Raw genomic sequence first — 23,728 nt, forward strand, 5'->3', positions numbered from 1 at the left:
CCGAGGAAGGTCTCCTAGGCGAAGAGAGAAATCTCCAAACCAAAGACAGAGGTCACCGCAGAGTGACCCCTCGGGGAATAGATATAACCTTAGAAATAGGGATAATATTAAAAAACCTGATAGATATCAAGACATTGATACACGTCCCTCTCAATCTTTTCAGAATTCCTCGCAGAAATCAGAAAGAAGAGGACGATCAGAACAAAGAGAAGAGCACGCCAAGTCCAAAGACAAGGAACCTGCTCAACTAAAAAAGAAATTACAATTTCCAAAAAAGAAGGTAGCCAGTATCAAGGTAGTTAACAATGCCGAGAATACTGAGGACACAACTGAAAAACGGAGAGTGGGCTCAGACAATGCTAGACAGCGCAGCAGAGGTGAGCATAGCTCGCAAAGTCCTTATGAATCATCTGGAGACAGTGGACACGAATGAATACCTTCAAGTGGAAACTGCAGACACCAGAGTTAGCAAGCCCCACAAGATATACGAGATAACATTACGCATAGAGGGAGATAAGACTAGGAAAATAAGGGGACTATTTTGGGATAACCTCTCCAAAGGCTATGACATCCTTCTAGCTGAAAAAGACTGGCCACCAGAGTTTGTCAGGGAGTGCCCTCATGGCGAAGAAGTAATTATGCCTGCCTTCTCGAATCAGATCCCGATTCATAAAAAATATACACTTGCTAGAAAGTGGGCAGTGGCCTTAGCACCTGCTTTATATAAAAATCATGTAGGATGGGATGAGGATTCTCCTCCTCACAAAATCCAGTTAAAATCACAACCTACTGCACAAAGGCAGTACCCAATTAAGCAAGAAGCTAAAAAACAGGTAAATGAAATACTAGATCAGCTAGAATACCAGGGGGTGATTGAAACTTGCACCTCACAAATGAACAATCCTTTGTTTCCGGTCTCCAAACCAGACAATTCATATTGTCTAGTTTTGGATTACCGACACCTTAACACATGTTGCAAAACCTTTGCAGTGCAAAACTCACACAGTGCTGCACTAATGAATAACATAGTGCGCAAAAAATACAAAACAACCCTGGACATCTCCAATGGATTCTTTTGTCAAAACATAGCACCGGAGAGCAGATATTTAACTGCATTCTCAGTAAATGGCACTCAAAAACAATTCTGTCGGTTAGCCCAGGGGTACAAGAACAGCCCGGGGGTATTCTCAGCGAGTGTAACAGAATTACTACAACTATATGATGATGAAGCATTATCTTATGTCGATGACATTTACTTAACAGATGATGACTTGGAGACTCACTTGAAAAGAGTGAACACCATAATTCTTGGGTTCGCTGCAGAGGGTTACAAATTCAACTTTAAAAAATCCAGAATTGCCCATCTGACAGTCGTGTACGTAGGATATGAATTATCAAGCATAGCATGGTTGACAATTTAAAAAAAAAAAAAATCTATCTAACATATGAAAAGACGCATCCTCTGCCAATCGACATTCTGCCTCTACGACATTACGCCTGTGTAATCTATACAGACGGACATGCTCAACCCTCCGTTTGGGGAGAACAAGCATACAACCCCACATGTGAGATTACAAAAGAAGTGTGGCGCGGAGGTATATTAAAACCTCTATTAACAAAATCACACTCAGTAGAAACTAATTCAGAACAACAAACTGAAATAATCGCATTGAAAATGGCGCTAGATAATGCGGATCGCGAATTCCCGACACTTATAGTGTCAGATTCATATTACTGCGTCAAATCATATAACAGCGATTTGCAGACATGGATTCAGAACGGTTACAAAGATGACACAGATGCACCAATAAAGCAGAGACTGCTCTGGGAACAAATAGCTCTTTTACAAAAAGAACTACCAAAGACTCACGTGACTCACTCACTGAGTCATCAACGTGATGGCGTTCACGTTGTAGGGAATTCATTGGCTGAAACAGCCGCAGCGGCAGCCACTAAATCGGCTCCCGTAGTTCGAAAAAAGCGTACATTAAAATACATTGACGGTGAAACATTGCTGGCGGTGAAAACGTCATCAAAAGGCGACTGCTCAGCGTTACCGATCAACTATCCACTCAATTATACATACATAATCGATGCAAACTCCGTCCCTTTTGCTCGAATCCCTGGAGTGGGGGATAGAGTGATTCCAAACATGGACAGGAGAAGCTTGTTAATCGCAGACGCACATATGGGTGAGGGTCTTGGACACCTCAAACTAAAAGATTCTCTGGAAGATTTACAATCACGGTACTGGTGGCCAGGCATGAGCCTACATCATACCATGTTTGTAAAAAACTGCCCAAACTGCAACAGAAATCGCAGTGGGGAGAGAAAAAATAAAATACGGTGGAATCTGACTGCAGATAACATCACCAGTAAAAAGAATGGCTTGCGATTAACATATACAGGCTAGTTTCCACTTATAATGTAGATCCTCAGCACTCGGCTGACGTCCGGACTGTTATACAAAGATTTGCGAGTCTAAATGGCATATACGCTAAGAGCATGCTACGTTCGACCATTGTTTTCACTCAGGCAATCCAGCCTGGGGGGAAACATGGCCAAATGAGCACAGCCCAGCGGGAATCTTCTCACTTCCTTCCTGAGGGTACGGGATGGTGTAAAGAAAAAACCAAGGCAGAAAGCAATCTATAATAGAAAGGATATTAAGTTTGGGAGCTGGGTGGGTCAAACATCTAATAAGTGTCCAACGTAGTCTAAATAACTTGCCAAGAAATTCTCTGAAGGGATTCAGTCCGTACGAATTATTATTCGGAACTAGGATGTTGATCTCTGACCTTGATAGTCAGACTTCAGTGGTAATAGAAAAAACCTTTGATGTCAAAGACCGTTTGGCTATTTTGCAGGACTTAAACAAAACAAGAAAAGACCTGAGCAACATACAGTTGAAACAACAGCCAACTACCACTGAAGAATCACCACCTGTCCCAGCAAGACCTGTCTGGATTCCAAAAGTCGGGGATCTAGTCAGGGAGAAGATCGCGGTAAAGAAGGAATTTGGGCCTTCTTACAGAAAAGCAGTTCCTGTCTTGTCTGTCAACGGGACAAGATCAGTTGTACTACCGCCACTTGCTGGAAAAAAGGAGAACCGAGTTGTATCCATCGACCTGGTAAAACCACAACATGTGGCCGATAACAAACGGTAGGCCAAGTGGACTCCCAATAAGTAGCAGAACACCAAGGTTTGCTACCAGTACAGAGGTCCTAACAAAGAGGCTCATCACTTTCGAATCGCCTACAGAAGAACAACAAGGACTATGCAACAGTGCAATAGAACTAAGACCTCTGAAAACCCAAATAAAAACATTTAGCAGAGACACACCAATCTACAATGAAGTGCCGAGTGACAATGCAAGAAACAAAAATCCTGAAGCAATTGGAACAATTGACAGAACTGCATCCGGGTACTTCATCAACTTCGATGATTCCTCTGAAAGCCTCAGTGAATCAAAGACACAGCCATCATCAAAATCCTTTAAAGACAAAGCTAAGGAACTTTTGAAACAACTGAAAGAAACATATCTGGTTTCTCCATGGATTGAATTTTGGGTGGGTTTTGGTGCATTTATCCTCATACTTTGGCTCATCATGGTATTTACTTTGGGACGCTTCATTGAGGGAAAATATGCTAAAATGGACACAGCAAGTCAGAACATCAACTTGATCCTCGAACCACACACATCTTCACACGTCGAGAAAAGAGAACTTTCTTCAGAACTTTCTTCAGCCAACTTCACAGCCAATCCAATACCTGGTGGGGTAGCCTGGGACAACACTGACTATGAAATTTATGGTCCGGTCGAGATCCTGAAATATCCACACCAAATCAAGATCTCCTTGAGTGATTTTGCAAAACCAAACTCTTTTGCTGATGATTGGGACTTCGAAAGCATTAACAACATGATGTCTGACTTAGTAATGTCTGCTAAATTTACAAAACATGATTATTTGCAAGGTTCTACAAATTATGATAGTATGTATTGCTATAACCATTATGGTAACCAATTTTTGCATAAATCTGCACAACCTAGAAATGTTTTAAATTATAATCAATGGGAACATTGTGCTACACCTCCAAAAGGGAGCTCTAGAACCGTTTATGACAAATATTCATATTTTTCAGGTTTTAACATAAGTAATGCTGAAACATTTTATTTTAAATTGTCAAACAAGACAGGAATGAAAACCATGATAACCAACACAAAATTGATATATTCAGATTCATTCTTTGAAAAAATGAATACTTTTGGATTTGATTATTGGGACAATAATGTTGATTTGAAAAGTGTTTGGGGTACAAAAGAATGGCAAGTACAGGGTTTAGAAGCTTTGTTTAGAGCCTGCATGATCCCAGAACAAATGATATTTTTAAATGACACTGTTCAACAAACCACCTGTCTTGGCTTAGCCAAAATCAAAGATTTAAATAATCCGTCTATTCCAAAGCCAACAATGTTTAGCAATCGCTCTGATACAGATGAAGAGATAGACGTAAACCATATATTAAACCAAAACAGAACACATCCTGATTGGAAACAATGGTTGATCTGGCCCACAGATACAAATAACTGTCAAGATAGATTCCTGAATAAAACACAGGGTTTCAAAATGACCAGGCCAGATCCTAGATATCCCCAAAGACATCACCCAGGGATAATAACAACCTACAGTGTGGGCAAATTATGCCTTCAATGGCTACAAACTTCCACACTGCCTGAAATTAAGCAACACCTAACTTTACTTACTGATGGTGCTGACTTGCGTGATTTCATAATGGGACCACGCCAACAGCGTCAAAAGCGTTTCATAGCAGCCTCTGTATATGCAGCATACAATGAGGCCTGGAAGGTAACTCAAATTGAAACAGCAGAAAGAATACGGGAAATTGACCGTATCAATTTGGAAAAATCACTTTCTATAGTGGACAATGGGTTAATGACTCTGTCCTCCAGAATTTTTTCATTGGACAGCATTGTGTCTTCAGCAATCGATATATTATCGCAAGACTTACTGTTATTACAACATGGTCAGTCACAATTGCGTTCCATTGTACAGCTTGGCTTGACGTTACAAAATCTGCGTTCAGGCTATGTGCCTTGGCGTTTAATCAACACAACGTCACTATTCCAAATCTTTAACCTTACTGATAGACAAATCGGTATGGCGCAAAAGGGTGCTGATTATACAATCTTGAGCATTGAAAAACTAGAAAGACTACCATTGACAATGTCAGAACGACCTGTCAGTGAATGGATAATCCATGGAATAATAAATATTCCAATCTCAACCTTCAGGTTTCAATACTGCCAAAAATATATACAGGCTGGCATGTACGAGAAATTGGGAAAGGGGTACCTTAAAACAACTTGGAACCTGCCCTATTCACATGCATGTGTCAGTAATAAAGGACAGAAAGTGTTTCTTAGTGGCAACGATTGTGCTATGTCACTAAGCGGCACGCTTCTGTGTAACGGGATTAGTTTGCATGGTGCCTGTGAAGGGAATTCATACAACCTTTCATGTCACCAGCAAGGCGCACCTGCAACTGAAATAGAACCATTCTTTCAAAGACTCTATAATGGGAGTTACATTCTTATTGTAGACCGCAGATGTTGCAGTCTTATGCCCGGGACTCCTTATCTAGTAACTACAACGGCGAAGGTCAAGTGCTGTGGACGTTCTTTGTTCCCCAGCTCCTTTCCAGACAGGGAGGCAAGGGCATGGCCCAGTTTGAAAATTACTTCTATTCGAATAGATACTTTAAGCAGAATGAAAACAGTGCTTCTTCAGACGCCTACAAGGCTCACGTCATCAAAAGAAACGTATGATCTACAAGTCGCAAGGACGACTGCAGAGATACATACATTATTATCAACAAATTCCCCCGTACATTTCGCGGAAATCCTAAGCGAAATCTTAAATATTTCTGATACCACTGGGGTCTCAAAGGTATTTAAGACAGTATTTTCGATGGCATTAACACCATTCAAAGCCATACTGGGTATTTTTCCAGATTTCGTCCATTCAATTTTTGGCGGACTTCCCCTGATCCTGGGACTAATTGCAGGAATCCTATTCTTAGTCCTTATTTTTCGTTATGGCAACCCATGTCACAGATCAAACTCTCGCGACAATGGAAGATACGATCCTAGCCATTGGATACCGGGACCGGATATCAAAAATCCTGGGACTCTCCCGGCTTAGAGACCTGAACATGACTTGGTTTCTATCATTTCGACCAATGTGGCAAAGGTGTGTTTTACCTGTACTAAGGTGTCTGCTATGCGGAGAAGAATGCGTGTTAGACACCTGTCTGACGCTACAATCGGATGCGCCAGTGGATGCAGATACACTGTTGGTTCCTACCAAGGTTCACGCTTTGTGCTGCCCTCAAAGGCTGCCTATCCTGATGACGGCATCCCTGGAATCTTCACCACTACGATTGAAGAGTAGTGAAGTTCAAGATGAAAGCAGCATCGAACAGGTACGACCTTCTGTCAGCAATGCGAATCAGAATGTCAATGCAGACAATCATGCGCACGAATGCATGGTTACCCCTATTTCCGACTTAGTGGAACTTTCCCATGAAGCTGTTGACAGTTTTTTCGAAAGCCTGAATGATATGATGTTCTCTCCAGAACAGAAATAGAGACTTTTGAGTAAACTCGCACACGGCGTTCCCTGAATTCGGCCTTCAACTTTAAAAATAAAGTCACATGAACAATTTCACTCCAGCTCACGGACAGCAATATTTTTCAGCAAGCCCCTTAAAATATTTTTCTACATATTTTTTCGCGGGACACTGATCTTCTGCTTAAAGTAAGAAACTATTCCTAGAGAACTAAAATTTCTATTTTTAGATACTTTATAGACTTTAGCTGCTCGCTGGTATGTTCACGGATATTTTATTATGTGATGAAATGGTCTCGAACTTCCTTTCTGTATAGCCATATTAAGAGCCATTTCATGTGTATTTCTCATATACCAATAAGCAATAATGCATAAAAATGCGTGTTTACTTTTGCATTTAATTCATAGCTTAAGTGCATACAATATATATGACTGCAATTTTTCTGTATATTTGAAAATTTCGAAATGCATTTATGTATTTTGGGGTGGTAAGGTATACACTATACTCTATAGTATGTTGTACTATGTTATACTATGCATAGATTAGTAGATATGACCATAGTTAGCGTGGAGTGGGTGTCGTGTATTTCTATAGGTTCTGAATCAGTCCCCCTATTCCTGACCCTATTCTGGTTAAACTAACTATCAAGTTAACTAACAGTCAGCCCATGAGGCAAGAAAACCCCCATGATGCAGATACCGTTATCTGACGCAGTCACACTACGGCACAGGAACGTGTTATCTGATTAGGTCATAACGCTTTAGATCTAATTAGACAAGCGACATTCCTCCAGCCCCTGATAAGGCATACGACGTTCTAATAACAAATCAAACCTATGACAACCTGGATAATCCGTGCGGCCATTGTTTTGATTTCACAGAGAACTTTAGTAAAGAATGTGCTAACGAGCAAGTCGTATGACATCTTTATTGACGTATCTATGTCCATCCTTACGTCAATCTCGGCACCTTTAAGGTATAAATATTGCCGACCTTGCCCTATGCAAACACACGCGTGGTGACAAGACGGAGCAGCCATACTTGCCGAAGCCGAGAGCAGAAGCAGACCCCGCTGGCAGCAGCCCCGCCTTCCTGACGCGCTGAGAGACGCGCTGCTATCTCAAGCCGAGAGACCCAGCACCGGCGTTTCTGGGCAGCCCTCGCAGGCAGCCTGGAATATCGAGAGCAGAGAAAGAGATACCATTCCTCATTCATCCTAAATTCCAGGTACAGAACTGAATAACCCCTCACAGAGAATTCTTTAGTTATTCACTTAGCAAAAACAAACTTAACTTAAACTGTAACTTTCTATTCCCGCCCACGCATTAGACTTAGGTCAGGTACACGGGGTAGGCGTATTTAGAAACACCAGTTGAGCACGTTTAGTCAAATGTATATGTGTATGTAAATATATTTTAATCATTTTAAACATCATATGGCTCAGAAACCATATCAATGTTTTTACAGTATTATTTTATACTATTGCTTTTAATGTATGCACTTTACTTAACTATAAGTATTGCAATAATATCGATCCATTTCTCATGTATGAGAAAAGAGACTGATCAATAAATAACACCTTTTTATTGAACACGCCCGTCTCTTCCTTTTCTCTACATTCTGATGAGACTAAGAATGCACGTACTGACTGAGTAAAATAATTGCCTTGTGCTCACACGACTCTCGAGATTGACTCTTGATTAGGGGAAAGCAAAGTTGTCATGTTCTATGGTTGTCAGAAACTAAATCCCTTCTTGTCTAATCAGGGGAGTTAATTCCTTCCTTGAACATTCGAGAAAGTTTCTAGCGAACTCTGAGCTTAGCTGGCAAACCCAAAAATTAAGTCTAGTATCGACAGTAGTAGACCTAGTTAACGTCTGGCCTAGGCCTTTACTGCTGTAGGTACTATTCCAATGCGCAGAGCCTATTGGGAAAATAGGAGCTACACTACAATGGTGGATATGTGTTCATGTAGACAATCAAGCATGAAACCAAATTGGATCTGCTGGCATGCCAGAAGGGGATTGATAGGCATGGAAGGTTACGTCATGGTCTGGGGGGGGTGAGCGTGATACCCCTGGGGAACTTAACCAGTAGACGGGGGCACTAGGGCGGTAAGTATCTCTGGTGCACGGTTAAAAGGGGCATGGGTCGGCATGGGAAAAAGAGGCGCGCCGGTGCGAGGCCTGTTGAAGGGGCATGGAAGTTTTGACCAGTGAATAATTGTGCTTTCTTTTTCTTAGTAGACGGGATGCCGCCCAAAAGGACACGGGGGGGCAAGGAGGCCCCAGCATCAACAGAGGAATTCCGCTCGTTGGCGGCATTGTGGGAGGTCGCAAAAAAAGGAGGTATCGATTGGGCCCTGAAGACTCTATCTCAGGATGCAGGAACAAGCGGGCAGCAGGAGCCTCCCCTGCCAAAACGCGTACGGCGGACGCCTATTCGCTTTAAAGACTCGCATCAGGAGAAGACCAAGCGGGTCTCGGAACCGCGAGCGACCCTTCCAGGCGAGGCGATGGCAGTGGGCCAGCCCCTGGTGGTCACGGACATTATGCGGGTGACTGATGTGGGCGCGCAAACAGGCTCAGAAGAAGGCGGGTTGTCCCTTATGGGGGGGCCTACAGAGAGTGCGGTAATGACGACAGGGTCAGCCGGGGGGGCTGGTAGCCAGGCAAATACGGGGGTGCAGGGGGAGGGGGGAGCCGCGTCTGATACGGCATCGCGGACTCCGGTGGAAACAATACAGGCCCATGTGGTGGCGACACAAGGTGGAGGGGTGGCTCAGGTGTGGGTCCAGTCGGGGGGAGTGTTGCAATCGCCAATGGTGGTGGCTACCACAGCTCAGGGCCCAGTGAGTAACGCAGGGGCTGTGGGGGCAGGGCTAGTTGCGGTGGCACCACCGCCCCCCCGGTGGGGGTGGCATCGGGGCACACTCCTCTACTACATAGCCCGGTGTTATACGGTTCAGCTTCATTGGCAGTGTCACCGTCAGCAAGTATAACTTGGCATGTGCCTGCAGATACAAGGGAGAAGATCTTTAAAGGGGAATATGTGGATGTCTTCGATTTGATTAATGCGGGTGTGGTCCCGGGGAAGTCCAGGTCAGGTAAAGATGGGGAACTGAAACAAAAGAAGGTTTGGGTGGAATGGTCACTGAAGAACTGGGTGACTGGGTTTGCTATTTACGCAGCGATTATGGTCGAGCGGTTCCCTGCATTGGCAGCTCAATTGATAAGCTACATGTCATTGATTCATGGGGCAGCTTCAGAATTTCAGGGGACGGCCTGGTTGCAATATGATACAAAGTTCAGGCAGATGAAAGCAGTGAGGCCTGAAGTAGCATGGGACCAGCGGGAGATTAATATATGGCATGGGGAGTTTTATTCGGCGGTGCCAGTTAGCAAACCAACACATCCCTTTCGGGGAGACAGGGGAGCCGGGGACAAGAAGCAAGCATGTTGGCAATTCAACAAGAATGAATGTAATAGAGGAACAGCATGTAAGTTCAAGCACATTTGCTCCTTCTGTGGGATGTTCGGGCACCCAGAGATTAAGTGTTTCAAGAAAGGGGGAAAGCCCAAGGAACACCGCCCTCCCACAGCTACCGCTCAACCAAAACCTCGCCCTGCCCAATAAAGATCAGAACTTGCCTACTCCCATACACCTGCCAGTATTAGCACATCTGCTCGCCAGATATGAGAGGGTGGCAGAAGAACAATTTTTGTATGAAGGTTTTAAAACTGGTTTTCACATCCCGTCTGCCGCAGTGCCAAGTGCAGCTCCCCCTCGCAACCAATTGTCAATGAAAAGGAACCCAGAAGCAACTTGGGAAAAAATTGAAAAGGAGATTGCGTTGGGGAGGGTGGCGGGTCCTTTCCAGACATTGCCAAGGCAGGACCTGGTCTGTTCACCATTGGGGCTGGTGCAAAAGAAGGAAGTGGGGAAATATCGTCTCATACACAACTTGTCGAGTCCATCGGGCAAGTCAGTCAATGAGGGGCTGGATCCAGATTTGTGCACTGTTCGCTACACCACTTTTGACACTGCGATTAAGAAACTGCAGAGATTGGGAGGGGGGGCACTGATGGCTAAAGCAGATATTGAGTCAGCCTTTCGCCTCCTGCCGGTGCAACCAGATGACACTAGATTGCTAGGCTTTACATTTGATGGTAATTTCTTTGTGGATTTATGTATGCCTATGGGTTGTTCCATTGCATGCGCAATATTTGAAACGTTCAGTCGTTTTTTGGAATGGACAGTGAAGGAAGCGGTGGGCACGCAAGAGATCGTGCATTACTTGGATGGTTTCCTTTTTATGGGGCGAGCAGGCTCGTCAGACTGTCAAGAGGCATTGGTTGGTTTTCAGCGGATGGTGGAGGCATTGGGGGTGCCGTTGGCGGCAGGGAAGGCAGAGGGACCAGCAACACAATTGACTTTCTTGGGCATAGAGATAGACACAGTGGAAGGCGTGTGCAGATTACCGCAGGACAAAATTAAGGCTTTCCAAGGGTCTCTGGACCAATGCTTGAGGGCACGCAAGGTTACACTGCATCAATTGCAGGTGTTGGTGGGTCAACTTAATTTCGCACTGCGAGTTATACCGATGGGCAGGGTCTTTTCAAGGAATATAGCCAGGGCAATGTCAGGTTTGAGGGAAAAACACCACCACACTAGGCTGACAGCGGAAGTGAAGGAGGATTTGGTCACATGGAGGGATTTCTTGGAGCACTTCAATGGTTCAGTGATATGGCAACAACCGGCACAGGACAATAGAGAATTAGAGCTTTATACAGATGCAGCGGGCAGTGTCGGGTTTGGGGCAGTGCTAGGAACAAGGTGGTGTATGCAGCATTGGCCGGAGGATTGGTTCAGGAGAGGGTTGGTCCGCAATATTACATTCCTGGAGCTATTTCCCATTATTGTGGCGCTTCAGATATGGGGTACATTGCTGGCAAATAAACGAATTGTGTTTTGGTCAGACAGTATGTCAGTGGTCCTGGCAGTGAACAACCAAAGTGCAAAATGCCCGTGGGTACTCCGTTTGTTAAAAGTGTTGGTGAGGGGGTGCCTCAGGCGTAATGTGCATTTTACTGCCAAGCATGTGCCACTTGTGGTAAACACAGTGGCTGACTCGCTGTCTCGTTTTAAGTTGACAGAATTCAGAGCGCGATGGCCACAAGCAGACGGTCAGATGACGGCATTCCCGGAAAGCCTGTGGAAGCTTGGTGCCCCATTGCTTCAGATCTCATAGCGGCATCTGTTGCGCCCAAGACTAAGAGTAGGTATGAAAGGGCTTGGCAGGTTTACATGGCAGTCTTACAGAGCCAAGGGGGCGCAGGGGAGTTTACACCGCTGGGGGTTCTCAGGTTCAAAGTTAGCCAGAGAGAGGAGGGAAGGTCCTTGACTCTGGTGCGCAGACAATTGTCGGCAATTGCTTTCTTTGCGGGGATAAAAGGAGTAGCGGATCCCACTAAGGACCTTAGAGTTAGAAGGGCTATGAGAGGTTGGGAACGGCTGGCTCCAAGGGTGAAGGATACCAGGAGACCGATAGATTCCAAGAGGTTGGTGGATATTTTGGGGGTGTTACCACAGGTGTGTTGGTCGCATTATGAGATGCAATTGTTGCGACTAGCCTATTCTTTAGCATTCTTTGGGGCATTCCGGATATCAGAGCTAGTGCCAAGCACCAAGATGGATAAACAAGGGGGGATGTCCGTGGAGGATGTGGTGGTGGCCGCGGAATTACTGCAGGTGAGAGTGCGGAGGTCAAAAACAGACCCGCTGGGGAAAGGTGTATGGGTGCAACTGAGAGCAGTTCAGGGGGCGGGTTACTGCCCGGTGATGTTGATGGGGAGGTTCCTGCAGATCAGGCCACGATGTGATGATGATAGACTGTTGGTGCACGCAGATGGTACACCTTTGACAAGATTCCAGTTCACACGAATATGTAAGCGGGCTCTGGAATTGCTGGGTGAGGACGTAGCTCATTTCACATCACATTCGTTCCGTATTGGGGCGGCCACTACAGCAGCAGAATTGGGACTCTCCTCGAGCGCAATTAAAAAGATGGGCAGGTGGAGTTCATCGTGTTTTGAGCGCTATGTGCGACCACAGCTGGTGTAGGTAGTGTCGGTATTTGCAGCAGATTGGTATTTATGCACCTCTTTCTTTTCTATTCTTTTTTTGGGCCTCGCACGCAGTGGTGGCAAGTCAGAGGACGCAAGTATGCTGGTGTGGAGATTCGGTCATACTCGAAGCAGGGCAATGGTTCGGAGAGTCCGGGGTGGACAAGATGCAAAGGGCCTTGGGGATTGTCCATAATTGGTTAGGGATTGAGGGGCAGCGGGCCGAGGATGTTTCTGCGCATTTGCAGACTGCGCTCAACAAAGGTTTGCCCATTCCTGACGTGCTGGTTATTCACACTGGGGCGGAAAGCATGATCCCTGGGGGCAGGAGGGGAGCCAAGGAAGCCTTGTTCTCTCTACTTACATGGATCAGGAGGGTATTGCCGGGCACTATAATTATTTGGTCGGAGGTGCTCACTCGGAGAGTATGGGGGGGTGATGTTCCATCACCCGCAATGAACACTTCGGTGAAGAAAATGAATAGGGAAGTAGAAAAACTGTTGAGGGGGTCACGGATACATGTTGTCAGACATAGCCTGCTGCAGACATTGACCTCAGATAAGTACCGGACAGTGGGGACACGCCTGTCCAAGGCAGGGTTGGAAGTGTTTGTGCAAACTATTCTGGGGGCCATTGCCTTACACCTTGGAAGAGTAACAGAGCATTAGTGTGGGGGGAGGGCAAGAGCGCCAGAGGGGCTTCTTGCCCTGTGGCGGGGTCCCGGATAAGAGAAAAGGCCGGGGGACTCTTTTTGGCCGGAAAATGGATGCCCCTGAAGCAGGGGAGGCAGTTATGGCGGCTCTGGGCTGGCGGGAGAGGGGGCCGTCCTGCTGATGGTCCTGGATTCTCTGGCCCTACCCTAGTAGCTGGTGCTTGGAAAGGGGGTGGTGTTGTGTCCTGCTGGTACAACACGCCTCTAGAGATGCTGAATTGTAAATACATGTTTAACCTGTGGCGCATATGTATGGAGCACATCATTTATGTGTGAATTTAATAAAAGGTCAATTTAATAAAAGGTCAACGTGGGAGGTTTTACCCACAAGTGAAATGGTATTTTGGAATAATAATAAAGCTACGCAGTGGACAACAGTCACTTTTAAGTGTTTTACTGGGGTCGGGTGAGCAAAGGGTGGTGAGCAAATGGCACGAGATATCCCCACTATGAGAGGCCACCCCCGCGGCTAGGGGAGGGGGGCCTTTAGTGGTATTCTGTGCCTGGCAGGAGAGTTTCGATTCTCCAGGCTACTACGGAGAGTTTTGATTCTCCAGGCTACTGTCATGGGGAGGGTCTCACAGTAATGTGAGATGCCAGGTGGGCGTCTGGGAGCCCTCCCTTCCCCAAGGTATTAAATATGCAGTGCCCCAGGGAGTAGCCCTCTTTGTCTCTCGCCTTCAGCACAGGGAGGCTAGCCGGAGCAACAGTTGCCCACCCACCCATCCCTAAGTTCAATAGTGAGTGGCGGGGTCCCGGATAAGAGAAAAGGCCGGGGGACTCTTTTTGGCCGGAAAATGGATGCCCCTGAAGCAGAGGAGGCAGTTATGGCGGCTCTGGGCTGACGGGAGAGGGGGCCGTCCTGCTGGTGGTCCTGGACTCTCTGGCCCTACCCTAGTAGCTGGTGCTTGGAAAGGGGGTGGTGTTGTGTCCTGCTGGTACAACACGCCTCTAGAGATGCTGAATTGTAAATACATGTTTAACCTGTGGCGCATATGTATGGAGCGCATCATTTATGTGTGAATTTAATAAAAGGTCAATTTAATAAAAGGTCAACGTGGGAGGTTTTACCCACAAGTGAAATGGTGTTTTGGAATAATAATAAAGCTACGCAGTGGACAACAGTCACTTGTAAGTGTTTTACTGGGGTCGGGTGAGCAAAGGGTGGTGAGCAAATGGCACGAGATATCCCCACTAAAAAGGGGGCCATACTTACAAGCCCATGAAAAGCCATGCAGGGTGGCTTTGCATGGCCATATAAATATGGGCCAGCACAATGCGCCACTAGAGCATCAAAAAAATGAAAACTCTGGTTGCACAAGGCACTTGTAAAAATGCCCCATAGATTCAATAACCCACATGGCTGTCTAACTTTGTTGTTTGAACAGGAAGAACAGCATATAAAAACGTAACCCTCAGATGAGCTTCTAGCAGCAACATAGTAAAAACATCAGCCCTCGGCGGGATAAGCTCACATGGAGTTCATGAAAATGAGTATTGAAGTGAGCATCTCACCTTGATCCACCTTTCAAGGGTCATTGTGGCCGCCATGTTAAGAAGGTAATTGTCAAGTCAGAGGGCAGACTGATTGAAGCGTGCTTTGTCTGGTCCACCAGGAATAATTCTCTAACAATCTAGTAAAAAGTGGCGGCTGAACTCAATCAATTCTGCTGCATGCGACTGGTTGTACAAGGAATCAAAGGACACTGAAATTAAGCATTTCTCGACTATCTAAAGAACAGGGAACTCATTTTATTTTATTGATATCTTGCGAAAAAAGTGGTACTTCATTAAAGAAACTGTAATGATAACTCAAATAAATCACAGAGACAAACATTTTGAAATTGCTTCAGAAATCCTCCAAGAAATCATTCACGCACCTTATGGAATGGGATTCGACAACTATGGCGTGTCTGACGAGCATTCAACGACCTCCTGGTACTCACGCCTGATCTCATTCATCAACTGCTGTTTTAAAAAGTTCCTTAAAATATTGTTTAGAGATTTGTATGTACACAGATGTTACTTGCTGCTGACTCTGCAGAGTGATACTGAGCTACGCCGTGACCCACTTCCGCCGGGCATTTCTGAGAAACTGCTATCTAGCAAACCAGAGTTATAAATACCGAATTATTGCATTACTCGTTACAGTTTGCAGAGATGTTCTGACTTGAGCTAGGTTCCGCAGCCCAGCTCGATGAACATACCCCAGTACATCTACCTTCAGCCTCTGAAAAAATGCGGATGCAGGCCATGCCCGAGGGAGAAACAGCCTGGTGCTGCTTTTCCTTTCTTCATACTGTCAGGGTTGACAGTGGCATATATTTAAGGATCACCTCAATTAATATTGGATGTCCTATGAGGAAATTCATTCATTAATAGATTGCAGAGATCATCAACTTCTGGTCTGGAATCAATTTAGTGCAGTGTGTGACTCCAGAACTAAATGTAAATGCTGTGAAATGTCTTTATGGCTATGTGGGAATTGTAAAAAAAAAAAAAAAAATAGCCATGACATGTATGCTAAGTTACACTTTGGATGCCAGGCTTGTCACATTTCCTGGAACGCGTTCACTGAGATGAAACCTGTGTCCAGTGACAGACAAGCCGCTCACGCGCCTTCCAGTCAATCATTTTCACGTGGCCACTGTTTAATATGAGACTTTTCAACTCATGACTCAGACTACTCCAGAAGTGCCTCTCAGAGGTACATGACTAACATGTCCACCACTCAAATTACTTTCATATTTCTCTATACTAATTCACCACTAATTCATTATGGGTTCCGGAGTAGCGTGCTACTCTCTGAAAAAAACACTCAACACCCCATCAGGGGTAGCAAACGCTATATAAATGCAAACCTTTCCCCCTCTTCTATCCCTCCGCTATTATTCTCAATCCAAATAACTGACTAACATATCCACCACTCAAATTACTTTCATATTTCACTATACCAATTCACCACTAATCCTTTATGGGTTCGGGAGCAGCGTGCTACTCGGCGAAAAAGCGCTTCAACGCCTCTTCAGGGGTAGTAAGAACTATATAAATGCAATTACAATACAATACATGCTAATTACAATCAAGGACTAATTTTTCAGCGCTCTGTCACTACCACATCCTTGTTGCGTAAAAATGTGGCACTGTAACAATGTTTATTTCATGAGTGTTTAACTGGTGGTACTTTGTTGTGTCCACATCGATTATAACAATATCAGTCAATAAACAAACGCCTTAAATCACTAAAGGAATCTAATTAGATCCCTCAGCAAACTAGTATGGGCTTATTATTGATCAATTAAATTTTATTTAGGGTTTTAATGTAGCGCTGATTCTTTTTGGCTTCTCTTTCAAAGTGCTATAAGGAAAGGAGCGAGATCACAGTCGGACTGGCATGGATGGACATCAGGTCAGGTTGTGGACGTGTTTTATGGTCTGCTTGGCTGTTTCTTTTTACTGTTGATTTCCCTGATATTCAAACAAACATTGATTGCCTGCAGCCAAGCTCAGATCCATGCAGTCTTCCAAATCTGCAAAACATTCATCCAGCGTGTCCTTGCAAGTCGAAAACTGTCCTAATTTGCAAACACGGCCACCTTTTAAACTTTCTAATTCACTAATGAGGGCCACTTTTATTTTGGTGGCTGAGGCTATTATGTGACCGAGTGAGACCGTGAGTGGGACATGAGGCAAGTACATGTTTGGGATGCCTATGCTCATGGGATGGTCAGGGGTTAGACAAGTGTGTTTATGGTGTAGTCAGAAGGAACTGAAGATTTTTCAGAAGGTATTTTATCAAGAACAAAGGTCCTGAGCTTAACAAATACTTAGGAAAAATGGCAAACATAGACTTAAATAAGAACTATGGCTAAGTTTCCAATGTCCAGCCGGACAAGGATTTATTTTAAGGATTTTTAGAAAATAGACGAATATGTGAGACACAACATGAATCAACAAAACTGGGCACAAGCCTGTACCAAGTCAGGGAAAGAATAGAAAGAATAAGGGAAATTTTAAACAGACAAAAGGGTTGGAGCAAATGGCGGCTTACAATACAATGCAGTCTTGTGTAAGCATGCACAAACAGTTACTGCACTTAATATATACGTTAGAGACATGCAGTTCTGTTACAACAGTCGATCCCTAGCTCCAATTATTAACAGGGATCATCTTCAGGACTAGTATTTTTGCTATTGCCTGAACTGTTCGAAGCCAGGCCCGGTGGGCGGATGAGCTTCGGGGCGTCTGGATTGGAAGCAGTTGACTGGGGAGTCAAACACCTTGATGTGTCTTCTGCGGCTTGTGGGGTGGGAAGACATCGGCGACTGAGGGCACTGCCAGCCCGCCAGGCCTAGATGAAAAGGCCTGGCGAGGTGATTGCCATCGTCAAACGATGGTAAGCATAGAACCCAGGGACCAAACAGGTGAGTCGCACTCTCACTAGGCCGGCACTCCATGGACCAACGGGTGGATGCAATAGATGGCGGGTAAAGGAGTCCCAGAATGTGGGACATCATTGGTTACAAAGGTTTGAAGCAGCCTATTGTATTTTGTACTGTTTATCAAGCACTGTGATATACTCATCACCACACATGAATATAACATTAATACCTAGATACACGTATGGTTAGGACAGGGGTACATAGGGCTCAAGCTGGGCTGTAGGGGAAGGTGGTGTGTAGAGGGACAGGTTCATTGAGATGATATGGTGGAAAGGAAGTGATGAACGTAAAAAAAAATGAAATTACGACAGGTAATGGAAAAACGGCCTTTAAGAAAAGAAATAAGTTGGAGAAGATGGCTGGAATATGGTTGTTGTAGGGCTTTGAAAATGTGGTGCCAGAGTAGAACAAAGTTCATAGTCTTGCAATTAAAATTTGGTAAAAATGGGAATCATAAGAGAGTGGCGTAGTTGATGAGTCAAGTTTAGAAGACAGAAGAAAACCGGGAAACTAGCAAGGAAGATCCACAAGTATCTGGGATTTAGTAAATCAAAAACTGCTTGTGTATCAGAGCTCTTGCTTTGACAACAGTGGGACGCCTACCGCCATTTCAGATAAAGGATAAGAACAGTTGGAACTCCATTCTGAGTAAAGGGATGAAATAGGGGTTTTGATCTCTGATCAAAGGGGCATTAGGGGCGTTGTTCACCAGTTTTAGTCTAGCCTATACATAGATGACTTTAGAGATACATACGAGCAGATCGAGGACTACCTTTCAATTGTCCAAATTAAAGAATTATCTGCCCCACAAAGGGAGGTCTTGGAATGATCCATCACTAGGGCCGAGATAGTAAATGCAATCTCTCAGATGGCAACTGGGAAAGCCTTGGGCCTTAATACCATTCCAGTGGAACTTTATAAGCTTTTTATTTGCTATATGATCTCTTCAGTGCAGTAACATTCAGGGACTTCTATCATGGAGGGAAACACATATATTAATATTCTTAAGTGGGGTGCCGCTCGAAGCTGCGGACTTTCGCTGGGGTTTCTGCCTGCTGGTGGGGAAAGGACTACAACACCTAGGAGCATTGGAACTACCCTCACCTGTGCTTGTGGTGCTCCGCCTACCCGGGCTACTTAGTGGCTCGTGGCCCCCGCTTCGCGGGACGCGCGCGGGCGTGCACCGGGCAAAGCCCAGGCCAAGGGCGGGCCCGTTTGAGCCCGTTCGAGCACGGATGACGACGGGACGGGACCCCTCTTACTTCTGCTATCAAATTAGCATATAAAGGTTAGTACCTGTACATTAGTTGGCCCTTGTTGATTTGACTCTTTTCACAAAATATATTGCAACTGAACAGAGGAGTAATTGTTTCCCAATCCCCTTCTGCAATGACTACCTCCAAGGTGGGGAAGGGCAGGAAGTCCATTCCTGGCGGGTCGATTGTGGGTACTCTGGACCAATTTCTTACTTGGGCCTCGTCCATGCTGGCACATGAAATAGAAATGACTAAAAGAGGTTATCCCTCGATCTCGCCTTTGACAAACAGTCTTCTATGGGCAGGCTGGCCTAGGCGCCGTCGCCAAACCAACAACAAATTATAGTGACTGCCTTTCCAGGCGACACTGGCGAGGGCAGCCAGCTACCACAAGTTGAAGGAGGCCCGCCTATTTCCTCAGTTAGTACGGATGTTGCACCAGTTGTTCAATGTGTTTCTGTCCAAATTCAAGAGCCCCCGGTCCATCAATTTCGAGACTGCAAACTCAATCTGCTTGCAGTTTTAAAGTGGGGGCAAAACATCCTGCACCAGATCCAATCCCTAAAAGGAAGCGCGGAGGAGCCCCTCTAAAAAACAGGAAAGCGAAAATCCAGAAATGTAGTAATGTGGGGGAAAGCCAATTGATAAGAACTCCTAACAGCCCTGTTTCATGTCAGCCTACTGTACAAGTGACTACGCCTTTATTAAGCTCTGGTGATGCGTGCCCCACTGAGTTTGGAGAAGATATTTTGGTCCAAAATGGAAATTATTTTTACCAAGACATGTCTTCCTCTTTATGACAGACTCAATATTATAGAAAGTAGACCTTTGCGTTTGTAACTATTGTTTGCTCCTGCCCAGGTAGAGGAGAAGGGAACACGGGTCAATGGTGATAACGGTAATTTAGAGAGGCTGCCGTCTGATGTGAACAACGTAGCTGATTTATCCCCCCCAACTGCACCGTCCAATGACCACATATTCCAATATAGAGACAGTGTTGTAAATAAAAACCCAGTAATGAGTAGAAGTAAGGAGAATGGGGGGGGCAGAGGGACTCAGAACCAACATCCTCCACCAAATAGCACTATGACCTGTGATGTTTCAAAAAAAGTACTACCATGTATAGATCTCCCTCCTGAGTCCATACCGTATGTGGTAGTGCTTGTAGGGGTCCCAGTTCTGAACCATGGAAAAAGGGAGGACTACAGTGAGCTTAAAAACAAATGTATCCACTGGTTGAAATATAATAGGACACTTCCGATACATGTATCTAGTGAAATTCTTTTTGCTCGGGAGTGGATTGGGTGGGGCCAAGGAAAAAAAACATCTTGGGGGGACTGTGTTGTAATTAATTTTAGGAATAGATGGGTGGTTAAACATATTTTCAACTGGGTCCCGGTACATACAGTAACGCAACTTTAATCGCTTTCCCTAACTTACTTCTACCCTGCTACCCCCACTGATTTTAGTTCCATTAGAGGAGGTCAGTTTTGGGAGGACCGGGATACTCTGGACCCCAGTGTTCAGGCTGGGCACGTTAATTGGAAGGGAGCAAATATCCACACCCCTAGACTGGCTATGTTTCCCCAGAGCAATAGATTCAGTGTCTTGGACCAAATAGATTGACGACAGAAGAGCTGCCTGTCCCTATTTCCATGCACTGATGATCAGGGTCCATCAGTAGCTAGGGAAGGCTCTGAGGTAAATGTATGTTCTACTATTTTACCTAGTTCCCAGGGGGGTGAGTCAGCCTGGGAGGCTATTGGGGGTATCGATAGGGGGGTAAGTGGGAGTAAGTCGGCTGGTGTACTGCTTGGAGCCTCGCCTTCAGTAATTCAGGAAGGTGTAAGTTGTGTTGTATCCCCGATGGCAGCAGGAAGGAACCACAAGATTGTCATAGGGGAGAAGGGGCCAAACCCTAGCAGGGGGGAAGTTTATTGATAGCCCACTCGCTGGGGACGATAGTTGCACTATGGTACTATGGAAATCCTGGTGGGGGAGACTAATGAAAATATTAAAGTTCTCTCCTGGAATTTGGCCGGGATTAAAAATAAACTACTATGCCCAGATTGGGGATCATTTGTAGACAAGTGTGATGTTTGCCTAATGCAGGAGACGTTGCCCCTGGAAGACAACCAGAGGAGAGATTTTGCCACTTTTAGTATATTGGCTACAACGAAGGGTAGGGGGAGACCATCGGGGGGATTAGGCATCTGGGTGGGCACCCACCTGTGTGCTAATGCAGTGCAGATACCAACTAATTCTCTCGATGTTCAATGTGTCCTTTTAACGCTCCCAGATAACACACAAATTGCCCTACTTAACATCTATTCAAGGCCCATCCAGAGTGGGCAAGAGTCTGGAGTAATTGATCAACTGAGGCAGTTCATTTCAACTCTTGACCCAGCAGTTATTCTAATTGTAGGGGGCGATTTTAACTGCTAGTTTGAGCCCCTCACTGACGTAAGCTTAGATGGCCTAGATGACGAGGACCAGTACTGGCATATCCTGGGACCTCAGATTCCATTAGTTAGAGCATGGACGCCGCTGGTCCTCCAAATAAATTTGTTTACTTTTTCGTCTTCTCTGAGGGCATGTAATGGGAGGACAAAATCGGACAGACCTGGCCTACCGACCTTCAATAGAGAAGGGCAAAATTCTATTATAGACTATATTTTGGTTGAATCCATTACATGGGATAGGGTTCTGGATTTCCAGATCCATCCAAGGAAAGATAGTGACCACAATCCCCTTGTTATGACACTTAAACCAGGGAGTTGGGGCCTGTCTAATCCTGCACCAGAGCCCAACTCATTAGAACATCCTCTCTCGCTAACTAACAACAAGCGGAGAGTTAAATGGCCACACATACAAGGTTCCCCAAACAAACTCGCAAATATTTACCAACAGGCCGTGCCACACCTAAGAGAAATGGGAGAGGTTGGGGTAATGGTTATGCATTCAGGATTAGAGGATAAGCCTCTGAAAATACACAAACAGTTGACTTCCATACTGTTTGATGTGTTCTACCCGGAAGGAAGAAAAAAGGTAAAACCTGTCTCAGCCCATCGCTGGTACAATGTTAACTGCCGAAAAGCTAAAAAAGATTTGCTAACTGCTGTAAAAGCTAAGGACAAGATAAGGACTAGCAATGTCGGCTTAAGCATAATCGGGTCATCCAAAGGGAGAAGAGAGAGTGGGAAGCCGATAAATGGGATGATCTTAGAATTGCACTTAAGTGCAAAGACCAGAAATCTTTTTAGGCAATTGTTAGTTCTGGGGGTAGGGTGGGCAGTTTGGCAACTGAACCGAATATAGCTGCAGCAGCTTGGGAAGCTCACTTTGGAGCCCTGTATGCTTACTCGGGCAATGACGGTTCTTCAACCCCATTCTCAGGCCTCCTCCATGAGCATCGATTGGAGGGAGTCTGGGAGATTACCTCCTGCGAGGTTGAAGCCGCCATCGTCAAATTACTGCCCAATAAGGCGCCCGGCTTAGATAAGCTCCCAGGTGACTTATTTCGGTCTGAACCGAAAATATGGGCTCCATATCTATGCGTTCTCTTTAATGCCATACTAAAGGGCATGGACCCGCCAGATACCTGGCGTGGTGCAGAGATAGTCCCCATCTACAAAAAAGGCTGTCCTCTTAAACCATCCAATTACAGGCCTATCAGCCTGATAGATGTCACCCAAAAACTGATGGGACGGATTATTTTAGACAGAGTCCAGGGCTGGATCGAGGAAAACGAGATCTTGAGCCCTTTTCAGGGTGGCTTCAGGATGAGCACATCGACTGTGGATCAGATTTTCAGACTTCAGGTCTTGTATTGGAAAACGGTGAGTGTGGAGGGTGGCAGCCTCTACCTCATCTTTGTTGACCTGAGATCTGCATTTGATCTGGTCCCTAGGGATAAATTGTGGAGTGTACTGCTCAATCTTGACTTACCACCTTACCTCCTGGACGTGCTAATGAGGCTCCATACTGATACTTATGCACAAGTTAGGTGCGGGAAGCACGAAGAACTGTCAGCCCGCTTCCTGGTGAATCAGGGGGTGCGCCAGGGGTGCGTCCTGGCCCCTACCTTATTCTGTCTATATATTAATGGGCTTATAGACCACCTACTTGGAGTAAAGGACACAGATGCCCCGAGGTTAGTCTTAGGTCGGGTGCCCACATTGATGTTCATGGACGACACTTTGTTGTGGTCCAAGACATCAACGGGCATCCAACGAACCCTGGACGGTTTTGCTGGTTTGTGTGCATTAAGGGGCCTGGAGATAAATTTAGATAAAACTAAATTTATGAATTTCAATCCTCCAAGGCAGACACGCCCAAATCCACTTCTGGGTGGAACTCCACTGGAGCGAGTAAAGACCTTTGAGTACCTGGGCATTACTCTTGCAGAACATCTGGAATGGGATACCCAGTTAGCAAAGGCTGCTCTTAAGTTAACCAAAGTGGTGGGGGGGGATCCAGAAAATGCACAGAGTCTCTGAGATCAAGCCTGCTGCCCCTGGCATTGAAATTTACAAACTACAG

General features: G+C 45.3%; 1 protein-coding gene across 1 annotated transcript; it reads left to right on the top strand.

The window, feature by feature from the left end:
- The first annotated feature begins 11,820 nt into the window (after window positions 1–11,820).
- Window positions 11,821–12,774, top strand: LOC144828089 (integrase/recombinase xerD homolog). The gene has a single exon (XM_078686217.1). It carries the CDS (start codon window positions 11,821–11,823, stop codon window positions 12,772–12,774), a length of 954 nt encoding a protein of 317 aa, XP_078542343.1.
- The last annotated feature ends 10,954 nt before the right edge of the window (window positions 12,775–23,728 follow it).

This window comes from Lissotriton helveticus, chromosome 4_1 (assembly GCF_964261635.1).
Source record: "Lissotriton helveticus chromosome 4_1, aLisHel1.1, whole genome shotgun sequence".
NCBI classification, from domain to species: Eukaryota; Metazoa; Chordata; class Amphibia; order Caudata; family Salamandridae; genus Lissotriton; species Lissotriton helveticus.

Bases quoted from the DNA above. Each gene is read 5' to 3' on its own strand.
- LOC144828089 (XM_078686217.1), top strand. From the start codon at position 11,821: ATGGCCACAAGCAGACGGTCAGATGACGGCATTCCCGGAAAGCCTGTG.